Source organism: Salmo salar, chromosome ssa13 (assembly GCF_905237065.1).
Source record: "Salmo salar chromosome ssa13, Ssal_v3.1, whole genome shotgun sequence".
Classification (NCBI taxonomy): Eukaryota; Metazoa; Chordata; class Actinopteri; order Salmoniformes; family Salmonidae; genus Salmo; species Salmo salar.
The window spans coordinates 26,935,526-26,950,833 of NC_059454.1; the positions used below are offsets into that span (position 1 = coordinate 26,935,526).

The 15,308-nt window shown below is 45.8% G+C and overlaps 1 protein-coding gene across 1 annotated transcript in view; it reads right to left on the reverse strand.

Moving 5' to 3' along the window:
- sema3bl (sema domain, immunoglobulin domain (Ig), short basic domain, secreted, (semaphorin) 3bl) overlaps positions 1-15,308 on the reverse strand; it is a 57,579-nt gene that overhangs the window by 27,190 nt on the left and 15,081 nt on the right. The window contains exons 2-3 of the mRNA XM_014135158.2: positions 8,508-8,668; positions 2,540-2,602 (exon numbers count right to left, since the gene is read on the reverse strand). Coding sequence (XP_013990633.2) covers positions 2,540-2,602; positions 8,508-8,668 — 224 coding nt within the window. The remainder of the gene's footprint in view (positions 1-2,539; positions 2,603-8,507; positions 8,669-15,308) is intronic.

Below are 15,308 nucleotides of genomic sequence, written 5' to 3' on the forward strand. Positions count from 1 at the left end.
GATCCACAGTGTCTGTCTGCAGATTTGTCCTTGGATTGGTTTGTAGATGATTCACTTTTTAAAGCAAGTCACTTCCACGTTTGTACCCATAGGTACGGCTGTACCCATTAATGAACATAGTGGAATGTTTCCTCTGGCAGTGCTGGATAATGCCAGGGCACTGTGCCAAATGGCACCAAGCTGAGTTTCCAGGTCCCTGATGCATGAAGTCTCAGAGTCTCACAAAGTTCTTCAAAAGTCTCCTACAAATCCTTTAAACATTCAAATCTCTCACCCATCCACTCAGACTAATAACTCTCCCAAACCCACAACCCCGGTAGTCCCTGCTTTGTTATTGTCTGGTTCCTGCTGAGGGAGGGGCTATGGGACATCTATGTCTGCTGGGGGTAATGAAATCAGGGGTCATGTGGTCGCGACCTGTGATGAAGGCCATCATAAAGCAAACACGTTAGGTGTTACCCTGTGGTCAACCAGCAGAATCACACAGCCCCATTGAACAGCCGGTTCCCCTCCTTTAGCCAGTCAATAAAATACCCTCACAGACACACACCCACCTCTAACTCCTCCATCCCCCCACAGTCAATGGAGGGAAGTAGTATGCACATCCTACAGCTCCAAGACACAGACACATTGTGTATAAGGGAAGGAGACAGATTGCAACCACCAGCCCAGCAGCCCTGCAGTGTTTTCCAGTGAGAGGTCACTGTATCAGAACGCTGAATAGGTGCAACAATAGTAACACAACGCGCTCCGGCTTTAAACCCAGCCAGGCTGTCTAGTCAGTGTCTAGTCAGTGTCTAGTCAGTGTCTAGTCAGTGCCAGCGCCCGCTTCACTCCATGGGGTTTGTTTAATGGGAGGTCTCCATGTCCAACACTGCCTAACAAAGTTAGAGAGGGAGGGAAAGCTCTGTCCTCACTCACCCGCCCGCTGGCATAGGCAGTCAGGCTATATTTAGAACACACATTTAAGTGTCCATCTGTGACGGAATGACCTGCTCTGTACACACTCACATGTTCCTGTACCCACTGGAATAACATCAGTCCTCAGGAAGGGTTGTGAACCAAGCCTTTCTCTCTGCCAAAAACACAAACAAGTCCCTTTCAACCAATCAAACCAAAACCTATCCATGCCTTTGCAACTTTTTGACTTATGACATTGCCTGGGGTTTTGTCTAGCAACGGGGAAAGGTGCAAACAGAGCCCTGATTGAGTGTGTGTGCATGTCCGAGTCTTTGTCAGGTAGAGAATAGAGGCAGAGAGGGCACACTTCCTCATGGAGTCCCTAGCCTCAGAGGGCCCTGGGGTGAGGTGGTGGGTCGTATTCCAGTTGGGAGGAACTAGAGGTGTGAAGTGTTACAGATGTGACCCTGTACACACATTCCCAGCAGACACACTTCACCTCCACCTCCCAGCCCAGTCATTGTTAATGATGCTAGACACTAGACTAGAAACATGGGCCCCTCTTCCTCTCTGACAAACAACGTATCTCCAGCAACAGATTCAGTCCAGGCCTGTTTAAAAGAACGACGGAGAGGACAAGAACCAAGTCCACTTGAACTGTGGTCTGAATGAGTCTGATGGTAGGTGAGTGCTGCTGGGGTGCATGGGTGTGTCTCCAGGGGAATGGAGGGAAGCTTAAACCCACACAGCCCACAGCTCCCTTGGCACAGGTTAGATTGAGTTACCGTGGGCCCAACTTTAACCCATAATGACTGCTCCTCTCCCCTACGAACACCAGCTCACATACCTCATACGGGAGGAGGAAACGTGTAATAACTCCCGATATTAGATACCCCTCCTCACCTGCCACTTCAAACGCCACAGTTACCTATAGGGCCAGTGTTGACACCCAATGGGGGGGTCTTAAAGTTCCCTCCAACCCCCCTCTACATCCACAGATCAGTCCTGTTTTACAGGCCAAACCACCTAACCCAGACCAGATGCCAGGGTGCTTTCTCTTTCTGTCGTTACCCAAGGCAAAGGGGACAGAAGATATTAAACATGGAACCGCAAGTGTCTTTAGAGTGTTTGACTGGAGAGTGAGGGCCAGTTTCTATATGGGCAGTCTTCTTAAAGATGTAATTACTGGTGTTTATTGTGTCGGAACCCGACTCTGGACACCTCAGCCATGTGGGAGGGGCTATTACTAGATATGGAAAGACTCCCTATCTCATTCACTGGGCTGTTAAACAACTTCACTGTACCCAGGAATGGAGGCATGGATAGATGAAGGGATGCTGGGATAATGCATGGGACTATGGCTGTAGCCTGTAGGATATAGGAAAAGGGAGTGTTGACACAGCAAGCCAACTGTCGACATAAATTTTCTGGTTAGCTTCCTGATAACATGATCCAGATGTGGCGATGTAGAATGTACAGTACAGTCAGTAAGGTGACTAGAATGTTACTGTCTAGAGTGGCTGATAGAGCAGCTGAATAGGCTAGGCCGGTGGAAACCATAGATGTGACATTATTAGAGTAAATAGGAAGTACAGAGGCCACCTCAGAGGTGGATTGGTCTGACTGAGATGTCACTCACCTGAGAATCTTTTCCTCTCTGGACACATTCATCTCTGTTACCAGGCAACGGAGGCCAGTAGATCTACAACGAGAGAGAGAGAGAGAGAGAGAGAGAGAGAGAGAGAGAGAGAGAGAGAGAGAGAGAGAGAGAGAGAGAGAGAGAGAGAGAGAGAGAGAGAGAGAGAGAGAGAGAGAGAGAGAGAGAGAGAGAGAGAGAGAGAGAGAGAGAGAGAGAGAGAGAGAGAGAGAGAGAGAGAGAGAGAGAGAGAGAGAGAGAGAGAGAGAGAGAGAGAGAGAGAGAGAGAGAGAGAGAGAGAGAGAGAGAGAGAGAGAGAGAGAGAGAGAGAGAGAGAGAGAGAGAGAGAGAGAGAGAGAGAGAGAGAGAGAGAGAGAGAGAGAGAGAGAGAGAGAGAGAGAGAGAGAGAGAGAGAGAGAGAGAGAGAGAGAGAGAGAGAGAGAGAGAGAGAGAGAGAGAGAGAGAGAGAGAGAGAGAGAGAGAGAGAGAGAGAGAGAGAGAGAGAGAGAGAGAGAGAGAGAGAGAGAGAGAGAGAGAGAGAGAGAGAGAGAGAGAGAGAGAGAGAGAGAGAGAGAGAGAGAGAGAGAAATCACGTCATAACATTGTACACTGCCTAAATCCACAATATAACTACAGGCAATTAGAGCATGAGAACATTATTAGCCACAGTTTAAACAATGAAGACCTACTAGATCACATATGAAACCAAGCCCGTATCTCACTACGTCTTTGCTCCCACACAGTCATCCATGGGCCAATCAGTGCTGATTGATGTGGGTGGGTCGAATATGGTACTGTAATCACAGTGTAGTAGTTTAGGCCGTGTGATACATTTATGGTGTGTTCTATATCATCAATATCCAGCTTATTCAAGGTTGTTTTTGGAAAGCCCCTCTTTGGCACCATCAGATACTGTGTTGTGAATTACTGACCCACAGATGGCTATCTGAAACAATGGCTCTTTTGTGTGTTTCATTTAAAAGCTTATTTTGCTTTCGGGAAGAGGCATATACAGAATACCAAGAAAACAATCAAGGAAACAGTAACTTTCTGTGACAATGTGCGTATGTGTCCATCCGCAATTGTGTCCATGTGTATTTGTGTCTGTGCTTACGTGCATGTACATGCGTGCTCCTACATTATAGTGCATGCATGGCTATTCATCATAAGAGAGAAAACGTCACCTGATACAGGTGCTTTTCTGTAACACAGCTATCATATCATAAATTAACGTTACAGGAAGGATTAGGGCCTCCTCTATAAATCACACTTTATCCCTTTATCGAGCCTGTCTGGAACTGAACACTATAAATCACAGCCTGCCTGCCTGCCTGAAACATGCCTTTTTATGGTCTGAACCACAGAATCAGCCAATCTGATAGACAGCACTGCACTATTTATACTAATATTCCTTGCCTGGATTCAAACAGGAAGTACTGTGGTCATCATGTTCTATTTGTCTCTATAACTCCGTCCCTCTGTTTAACCATCCTGACATGTTAGTCATCAACACCAATAGCAGCATAAAGTTTCCCCTATGTCTAGATATTTATCTGGTCAGCTTGGGTTTCTGTGCCTTCTTACCAGAGCTTGGCTGTCAGCACGCTGATTAACTTCCTTTTCCTGTTTGGCTCAGTAGTGTCATCCATTGGCCGGAAAGCCCAGGTACCAGCCAATCATAACAAGCACTGACAAACCCTGGCATGAGCTGGCCAATCAAGGACCTTACTGTGGCATGCATCAAGTAGATTCATAACATACTAAACTGCACACAGACCGTATGTTTAAATCTACTCTTATCTAGTCTCTAGTGTGACTGAAACTAGGGGGACATAAAGGGGGACATAAAACAAGTTTGGTTTTACACACAAACACTCCTCAAAAGCTAAAGGTCTATATCGAGCTGCAATCATTTCTGTTTAGAGTAAAATATTTACATGTTAATGTGGCACATTTACATGAGTTTAATAGGCATGTTTGTTTTATTTCTGCCATGGTCATTACCATTAAGACTGTATTGAAACAGTTCAAACACTTCCCAAATATGATACGCCAGAGTGGCTGTTGAAGCTCTTAAGAAGTGGTGGTGGGCAGTGGGCAGTGGGCAGTGTGCAGTGGGCAGTGTGCAGTGGGCAGTGAGCTGTGGGCAGTAGGCAGTGAGCTGTGGGCAGTGAGCAGTGGGCTGAGAGCAGTAAGTTGTGGGCAGTGAGCTGTGGGCAGTGAGCTGTGGGCAGTGAGCTGTGGGCAGTGAGTTGTGGGCAGTGGGCAGTGAGCAGTGAGCTGTGGGCAGTGGGCAGTGAGTTGTGGGCAGTGAGTTGTGGGCAGTGAGCAGTGAGCAGTGAGTTGTGGGCAGTGAGTTGTGGGCAGTGAGTTGTGGGCAGTGGGCAGTGAGCAGTGAGCTGTGGGCAGTGGGCAGTGAGTTGTGGGCAGTGGGCAGTGGGCAGTGGGCAGTGGGCAGTGAGCAGTGAGCTGTGGGCAGTGGGCAGTGGGCCGTGGGCAGTGAGCTGTGGGCAGTGGGCAGTGAGTTGTGGGCAGTGGGCAGTGAGCTGTGGGCAGTGAGTTGGGGGCAGTGGGCAGTGAGTTGTGGGCAGTGGGCAGTGAGCAGTGAGCTGTGGGCAGTGGGCAGTGAGTTGGGGGCAGTGGGCAGTGAGCTGTGGGCAGTGAGTTGTGGGCAGTGAGCTGTGGGCAGTGAGCTGTGGGCAGTGAGTTGTGGGCAGTGAGTTGTGGGCAGTGAGTTGTGGGCAGTGAGTTGTGGGCAGTGAGTTGTGGGCAGTGAGCTGTGGGCAGTGAGCTGTGGGCAGTGAGCTGTGGGCAGTGAGTTGTGGGCAGTGAGTTGTGGGCAGTGAGTTGTGGGCAGTGAGCTGTGGGCAGTGAGCTGTGGGCAGTGAGCTGTGGGCAGTGAGCTGTGGGCAGTGAGCTGTGGGCAGTGAGCTGTGGGCAGTGAGTTGTGGGCAGTGAGATGTGGGCAGTGAGCTGTGGGCAGTGAGTTGTGGGCAGTGAGTTGTGGGCAGTGACTAGTGGGCCCAGCCAGACTGAGCGTAAGAGTATAGGCATTACCAATAGTGAGTTGACTTAAAATATACATAAAATGTATATAGTATGTATAAGCTGGAAATACAGGCCTAAGCGTTGTTGTTCACTAGTTTGCTCCAATTGAGGGAGGGGTGGTAGGGTTGGAGGGTAATAAAGGAAATATGTATTTTTTTAAAGATATGTATATACAGTTGAAGTCAGAGATTTACATACACTGAGGTTGGGGTCATTAAAACTTGTTTTCAACCACTCCACAAATTTCTTGTTAACAAACTATAATTTTGGCAAGTTGGTTAGGACATCTACTTTGTGCTTGACACAAGTCTTTTTCCCAACAATTGTTTACAGACAGATTATTTCACTATAATTCACTGTATCACAATTCCAGTGGGTCAGAAGTTAACAGACACTAAGTTGACTGTGACTTTAAACAGCTTGGAAAATTCCAGGAATGATGTCATGGCTTAAGAAGCTTCTGATAGGCTAATTGACATCATTTGAGTCAATTGGAGGTGTACCTGTGGATGTATTTCAAGGCCTACCTTCAAACTCAGTGCCTCTTTGCTTGACATCATGGGAAAATCAAAAGAAATCAGCCGAGACCTCAGAAAAAAATTGTAGACCTCCACAAGTCTGGTTCATCCTTGGGAGCAATTTCCAAATGCCTGAAGGTACCACGTTCATCTGTACAAACAATAGTACGCAAGTATAAAACCGTGGGACCACGCAGCCGTCATACCGCTCAGGAAGGAGACGTGTTCTGTCTCCTAGAGATTAACATACTTTGGTGCAAAAAGTGCAAATCAATCCCAGAACAACAGCAAAGGACCTTGTGAAGATGCTGGAGGAAACAGGTACAAAAGTATCTATATCCACAGTAAAACGAGTCCTATATCGACATAACCTGAAAGGCCGCTCAGCAAGGAAGAAGCCACTGCTCCAAAACCGCCATAAAAAAACAAGACTACGGTTTGCAGCTGCACATAGGGACAAAGATGGTACTTTTTGGAGAAATGTCCTCCGGTCTGATGAAACAAAAATAGAACTGTTTAGCCATAATGGCCATCGTTATGTTTGGAGGAAAAAGGGGGAGGCTTGCAAGCCGAAGAACACCATCCCAACCGTGAAGCACGGGGGTGGCAGCATCATGTTGTGGGGGTGCTTTGCTGCAGGAGGGACTGGTGCACTTCAGAAAATAGCTGGCATCATGAGGCAGGAAAATTATGTGGATATATTGAAGCAACATCTCAAGACGTCAGTCAGGAAGTTAAAGCTTGGTCGCAAATGGGTCTCCAAGCATACTTCAAAGTTGTGGCAAAATGTCTTAAGGACAACAAAGTCAAGGTATTGGAGTGGCCATCACAAAGCCCTGACCTCAATCATATAGAAAATCTGTAGGCAGAACTGAAAAAGCGTGTGCGAACAAAGAGGCCTACAAACCTGACTCAGTTATACCAGCTCTGTCAGGAGGAATGGGCCAAAATTCACCCAACTTATTGTGGGAAGCTTGTGGAAGGCTACCTGAAACATTTGACCCAAGTTAAACAATTTATAGGCTATGCTACCAAATACTAATTGAGTGTATGTAAACTTCTGACCCACTGGGAATGTGATGAAAAAAATTTAAGCTGAAATAAATAATTCTCTCTACTATTATTCTGACATTTTGACATTCTTAAAATAAAGTGGTGATCCTAACTGACCTAAGACAGGGAATTGTTACTAGGATTAAATGTCAGGAATTGTGAAAAAACGGAGTTTAAATGTATTTGGCTAAGGTGTATGTAAACTTCCGACCTTAACTGTATTTATATGTATGTATGTATGTATGTATGTATGTATGTATGTATGTATGTATGTATGTATGTATGTATGTATGTATGTATGTATGTATGTATATGCGGCAAAGAAATATGGGGGATTGGAAGTGATGCAAACAATTACATTGATGGAAGCTACAATATATCTGCAATATTAAAGCTGATCTATTCCCTACATTTTTTTTTTTTTAATATATAATAAGTAGTGAGTTGACTTTCTAAATGGAGTCTAACAGTGTACTGGTACATAGCAGGTTAAGTGATATACAGAGGCAGGGAGGGAGGAGCAGAGAGAAGGAGGGATAGAGGGGGATTAAAGAATTCTACAGGTAATGATATGTGAGGAGGAGGCTGGAGAAACCTGGGGCTATGGTTAAGCTTTCTCTCCTGTCTCTCTTTTTCAATCGCTCTTTCTCCCTCTGCTACCCTATCAGGTGGAAACCACAGAGACCTGATAAGAAGAGACCGGCTTAGTGTAAACTCTAGACCAGGATAAGTGTGACACACACAGGAGGCTGTATATCACAGGGTGAATGAGGACAGACACACAGACACACAGACACACAGACAGACAGACAGACAGACAGACAGACAGACAGACAGACAGACAGACAGACAGACAGACAGACAGACAGACAGACAGACAGACAGACCGCTCAAGCAGTGATTCCAACGAACTCAAACTGTTAGTGTTAATCTCTACAGGGATTAAGTTAGGAATCCTAAAATTGGAGCTCGATTAAAGAGAGAGATGATTTAGAGAGATATTCAGTTGGTAGTCCTGTGTGGCTCAGTTGGTAGAGCATGGCACCTGCAATGCCAGGGTTGTGGGTTTGATTCCCACAGGGGACCAGCACAAAAAAGTATGATTTATGCACTCATTAGTGTAAATTGCTTTGGATAAGAGTGTCTGTTAAATGACTATATGGAGTCCTGGTGAGATGTACATGTTCATGCCACCCTAGTCAGCAGCTACAACAACACTAACTCAATGGAGGAGTTTAGGAATAAATATTTATGTGGGGTTTATTGAATATGAGTTGGCGAGTATGGGGAGGGATTTAAACTCCCCCATTGGCCTATCGGTACAGTATGTATTACAGGGAACATGGACTCACCTCTTTGGAGTCCAGGTTGGTATGGTCCAGTCTCAGAGAGTACAGGACGTCTTTACCCCCCAGGAACAGGCGGTCATGGTACTCATCCAGAAACACAGCGCTCAGGGAAAGCTGACCATGGTGACCACTGAAGATAGAGGACCGGTTGGTGGCTACAAGGTCTGTGGGAGGAGGAGGTGAAGGAGGATGGATGGATGGATGGATGGATGCAGAGAAGAACAGAGTGAGCATGTGAAGATATATAAACCCAGTGGAAAACTAATAAAAACATCAATATGCAGTAGGTCAAGGATGAGATGTCATCTCTGCCACTTAAAAAGGTTAGGTGCACCGTGTGTGGGTCCCGGAAGAAATCTGACCTGACCTGGTCTCCATTCATGGAGTATGTAGAAACCCATTGGTTGAATCAATGTTGTTTCCACATCATGTAGTGGAATAAATGTTGAATTGATGTCTGTGACCAGTGAGGAGCCTGCTGTTTAGATTATGTCTCTGTTGTATTTCAGCACATGCAGTCATGTCCTATGTTAATAACCATACTGTGCAAATATGGAGTAACCTGTTTTTAATGATGTTTCTCTTTCTTTTTTGTATGCAATACATCAATATGGAGGACTACTATAAATCTGCTCAATATGCTGAAGAAAAGTCAGTTTGTGATTAAGATGGAATTTGGGTTGTTGTTCTGGGTGGGCTCCCTGCTGGGAAGGAGATCTCCATGTTTGTTCAAAGGTATTCAGGGGCTTCCAGAACATTAGAGAACTGGAAGGTTTGGCTCAGCTGGAGAATGACTCAGTGTTCTGTGTTCTGAGATGACAAATAAAGATCACTAGCAGTTTGAGTGTTTATAGGATGTCCTACGCCTGTAAGACACATTAGTTGCAGAAAGAGTTATCTGGGCTTGACATGGAACGTGCTACTCTGAGGTACACCACCCATCACCACATACGCAGTTTGCTCACATGCGCGCACACACACACACACAAAACAACGCACACACACTAAAAACAAATGGTTCTATATACAGCGCCCTCAAAGTATTTCGACCTCTTGACCTTTTCCACATTTTGATACGTTACAGCCTTATTCTAAAAGTGATTAAATCGATTTTTTCCTCATCAATCAACACACAATTCCCCACAATGACAAAGAAAAACAGGTTTTAGACATTTTTGTTAATTTATTAAAAATATATGGTAATATAAAATATAACATTTACGTCAGTATTCAGACCCTTCACTCAAGCACTTTTGGCAGGGATTACAGCATCGAGTCTTCTTGGGCATGACGCTACAAGCTTGTATGACGCTACAATCTTCTTTGCTGATCATCTCAAGCTCTTTCAGTTTGAATGGGGAGCGTTGCTGCACAGCTGTTTTCAGGTCTCTCCAGAGGTGTTCGATCGGGTTCAAGTCCGGGCTCTGGCTGGGCAACTCAAGGACATTCAGAGACTTGTCCCGAAGCCACTCCTGCTTTGTCTTGGCTGTGTGCTTAGGGTCATTGTCCTGTTGGAAGGTGAACCTTCGCCCCAGTCGGAGGTCCTGAGATCTCCGAAGCAGGTTTTCATCAAGGATCTCTCTTTGCTCTGTTCATCTTTGCCTCGATGCTGACTAGTCTCCTAGTCCCTGCCACTGAAAAACATCCCTAAAGCATGATGCTGTCACCACCATGCTTCACCGTAGGGATGGTGCCAGGTTTCCTCCAGACTTGACGCCTGGCATTCAGGTCAAAGAGTTCAATCTTGGTTTCATCAGACCAGAGAATCTTGTTTCTCATGTTCTGAGAGTCTTTAGGTGCCTTTTGGCAAACTCCAAGCGGGCTGTCATCTGCCTTTCACTGAGGAGTGGCTTCCGTCTGGCCACTCTACCATAAAGGCCTGATTGGTGGAGTGCTGCAGAGATGGTTGTCCTTTTAGAAGATTCTCCCATATCCACAGAGGAACTCTAGAGCTCTGTCAGAGTGACTATCGGTTTCTTGGTCACCTCCCTGACCAAGGCCCTTCTCCCCGGCCAGCCAGCTCTAGGAAGAATCTTGGTGGTTCCAAACTTCTTTCATTTAAGAATGATGGAGGCCACTGTGTTCTTAGGGACCTTCAATGCTGAAGAAATGTTTTGGTAACCTTCCCCTCATCTGTGCCTCAACACAATCCTGTCTCGGAGCTCTACGGACAATTCCTTCGACCTCAAGGCTTGGTTTTTGCTCTGACATGCACTGTCAACTGTAGGACCTTATATAGACAGGTGTGTGCCTTTCCAGATCATGTCCAATCAATTGAATGTACCACAGGTGGACTCCAATCAAGTTGTAGAAACATCTCAAGGATGATCAATGGAAACAGGATGCACCTGAGCTCAATTTCGAGTCTCATAGCAAAGAGTCTGAATACTTATATATATATATATAATTTCTAAAAAACTGTTTTCACTTTGTCATTATGGGGTATTGTGTGTAGATTACTGAGGATTTTTTTTATTTAATCAATTTTAGAATAAGGCTGTAACATAACGAAATGTGGAAAAAGTCAAGGGGTCTGAATACTTTCCGAAGGCACTGTAGTGCCATATAAGGGTTATTTGGCTTGTAACCCTGGTGGAACCAATTTTGGTATTATATGGAAAAAATGTTTTGAAGGTTCTATAAATAACCATGCTCATACGGTTCTAAATGGAACCTGTATGGTTTCATAAATAACCCTTTCCTAAGGTTCTATAAAGAACCATAAGAAAACGTTTCTATATAGCGCCAAAAAAAGGATTCCGCTGTGGTTACAACCCCAAGGATTCCGCTATGGTTACAACCCCAAGGATTCCGCTATGGTTACAACCCCAAGGATTCCGCTATGGTTACAACCCCAAGGATTCCGCTATGGTTACAACCCCAAGGATTCCGCTATGGTTACAACCCCAAGGATCCCGCTATGGTTACAACCCCAAGGATCCCGCTATGGTTACAACCCCAAGGATTCCGCTATGGTTACAACCCCAAGGATTCCGCTATGGTTACAACCCCAAGGATTCCGCTATGGTTACAACCCCAAGGATTCCGCTATGGTTACAACCCCAAGGATTCCGCTATGGTTACAACCCCAAGGATTCCGCTATGGTTACAACCCCAAGGATTCCGCTATGGTTACAACCCCAAGGATCCCGCTATGGTTACAACCCCAAGGATTCCGCTATGGTTACAACCCCAAGGATTCCGCTATGGTTACAACCCCAAGGATTCCGCTATGGTTACAACCCCAAGGATTCCACTATGGTTGCAACCCCAAGGATTCCGCTATGGTTACAACCCTATTTGGGGCTAAATAGAACCTTTTATATGGTTCTTTATAGAACCTTTATGGAAGTTTCTTTGTAGAACCATACAGGGTTTTTAATTGTAGTTTAATAGACATATTATTTTGTTAAACGTCCATTGGTGTTATCATTGTGTTTATCAGTAAGTTGAATCAGCTGTGTTAGCGCTGGAATGGCTGGCATTCCATGTGCAGAAAATGAACAACTACTGACTTAGTCAACCATTCTCAATTGACATAAGGCCACATGTGAGTTTTTCACAAGACACCATCACTGGCCATAGTCATATACAGTATAATGTGTTTATATTTACATTTTAGTCATTTAGCAGACAGAGCGACGTACAGTAGTGAGTGCATATATTTTCATATTTGTTCGTACTGATCCCCAGTGGAAATTGAACCCACAACCCTGGCATTGCAAGTGCAATGCTCTACCAACTGAGCCAAATGGGACTGTCATAGCATAACACAACAGATTACATCAACTGGAATGACACTACATTTCATCACTAAAACAGGAAACAATTATATTTTGAACTGAAAATAACCATTGAAGGCCTCAAAGGGTTATTTGGGACAGTATGGTTCCATATTGAAGAATCACCCAAAGAACCCTTGAGGAACCCTACTTTTTAGTGTGCACAGTATCCACTCAGGGCCTTCTTCTTACTGGCTCTCCTCTACACTGCAGACCCAGATCGACAAAACACACGCAGACCTGAAACATAGAGCACGGTAGGGAGGCCCGGCATGCTCCCCTGACATCTTGGCTTTATGCTGTGTTAGCATACATTAATCACGGCCTACAATCTTAGAAAAAAGAGTTCCAGAGGGTTCTTTGGCTGTCTCCATAGGATAACCTGTTTTGGTAGTACCCTTTTTGGCTATATACTGTATTTTGGTTTTGTCCCAGGTAGAACCGTTTTGGGTTTTACATGGAAATGGTTTCACATGGAACCCAAAAGGGTTTTATCTGGAATGAAAAAGGTTCTATCTGAAACCAGAAATGGTTATTCAAAGGGCTCTCCTATGGGGACAGCCGAAGAACCCTTTTAGGTTCTTGATAGCACCATTGGTTCTAAGAGTGTAGCCACTGGTGTCCTAGCTACTGGTAAATGGAGTGTTGTAAGAGAAGACAAAAAAACAGTGTGTGTGTGCGTGTGCGTGCGTGCGTGCGTGCGTGCGTGTGTGTGTGTGTGTGTGTGTGTGTGTGTGTGTGTGTGTGTGCGTGTGTGTGTGTGTGCGTGCGTGCATGTATCTCTGTGTGTGTGTGTGTGTGCGCATGTATGTCTCTGTCGGTGGTCTCTATGTGAGTGTGTGAAGTGTTGCCAGACTGGTCTGTACACATCGGATCTCCCTCTTCCCAAAACCAACCGAGAGTCAGGAGGTGGAACTCAGAGAGAGAGAGAGAGAAAAAGAGAGAGAGAGAAAATCGTTTGATCTTTAACCATCAGATCAGAAGCACTGAGAGCTGAGCTCATTAAAAGGCAGAGTGGTACCTGAGGTATTATTCAGTTCAGGGAGTGTTGTAATTACATTTCAAACATCTCTTCAGCCTGCCATTTCTACTCTTTAATGTCTCACAGGCATTAGTTCACTGTTGGATCTCCAGCTATTCTGGCAACAACATCAAATAACAAACACATCTACAGTCTCTCTCTGCAGGAGTGGCCTAGATATGCAGTTCAAGTTCGATGTGAGGTGGTGGTTTGTATGTTTTTGCCAGATCAGCCCAGTGTGTGTCTGGGGGTGAGGGGGTTGTGTGGGGGGTGTATGTGTGTGTCTCTCTCTGTGTTTCTCGTGGGGACCTAACGCCCAGAGCTCTGTTGGGCCCCATGGATGGACAAGGTGCCGCTGGGTATAGGAGGGGACCTTGTGCATCACTCAGCGAACACTGAGGAGCGCTGAGTGACAGGGACTCGTCTATCAGCGTGTGTGTGTGTGTGTGTGTGTGTGTGTGTGTGTGTGTGTGCGCATGCGGAAAGGTAGAGAGACTCAGTAGAGAAGTAGAGAAGCGTAGAAGGTGACAGTGGAGTGATGACAAACATGCAGAGAGCACAATAAACCTCATATACACTGATGAAATCATACAAGCTCTATGCATTGGTCCACCCAAGTACATAAACACTATTACAGCTTTTTAACTGCCAACTAAACACAAACACATACACACACACAAACCGCTATCCCTCATCACCATAATGAACTGTAGAAAGCATTGGAGAACACTTTTCACTTTACAGGGTTTTTCCCCTCATATATTTCCTAATTGTGAATAAAATGTATATGAATGGAAAAGCTGAGGTGGCACGAGTCAGACCCAACCCCTTTAATTGGAATCCGATGAAACAATCGCTACAGCAGAAGCCAAACAACAGGGCTGCCTGTTATTAAGACCTTATAAAAGTTATTTGAAGCATTTTCCAATTCAAAGACTAAGCCTACCTTTCACCAGAACGCAGCCTGAGGTAACACTGACTCAGCATACAGACATATGGATGGATGGACCGACTGACAGACACGAGAGCTAACTCAGACACAAAAACAGGTCCTGTAGACATGAGCATCAACAGGGAGAAATGGGGGGGGGTACTGACACATTCCTGACAGACAGGGAAGTACAGCGATAAGTACAGATGAGGGCCACAAGGCCACAGGTGACATATGCATACATACATATATATATATATATATATATATACACTGCTCCAAAAAATAAAGGGAACACTAAAATAACAAGTCAAAATGAGGCTTAGTAGTGTGTGTGGCCTCCACGTGCCTGTATGACCTCCCTACAACGCCTGGGCATGCTCCTGATGAGGTGGCGGATGGTCTCCTGAGGGATCTCCTCCCAGACCTGGACTAAAGCATCCGCCAACTCCTGGACAGTCTGTGGTGCAACGTGGCGTTGGTGGATGGAGCGAGACATGATGTCCCAGATGTGCTCAATTGGATTCAGGTCTGGGGAACGGGCGGCCAGTCCATAGCATCAATGCCTTCCTCTTGCAGGAACTGCTGACACGCTCCAGCCACATGAGGTCTAGCATTGTCTTGTATTAGGAGGAACCCAGGGCCAACCGCACCAGCATATGGTCTCACAAGGGGTCTGAGGATCTCATCTCGGTACCTAATGGCAGTCAGGCTACCTCTGGCGAGCACATAGAGGGCTGTGTGGCCCCCCAAAGAAATGCCACCCCACACCATGACTGACCCACCGCCAAACCGGTCATGCTGGAGGATGTTGCAGGCAGCAGAACGTTCTCCACGGCGTCTCCAGACTCGTTCACGTCTGTCACATGTGCTCAGTGTGAACCTGCTTTCATCTGTGAAGAGCACAGGGCGCCAGTGGCGAATTTGCCAATCTTGGTGTTCTCTGGCAAATGCCAAACGTCCTGCACGGTGTTGGGCTGTAAGCACAACCCCCACCTGTGGACGTTGGGCCCTCATACCACCCTCAAGGAGTCTGTTTCTGACCGTTTGAGCAGACACATGCACATTTG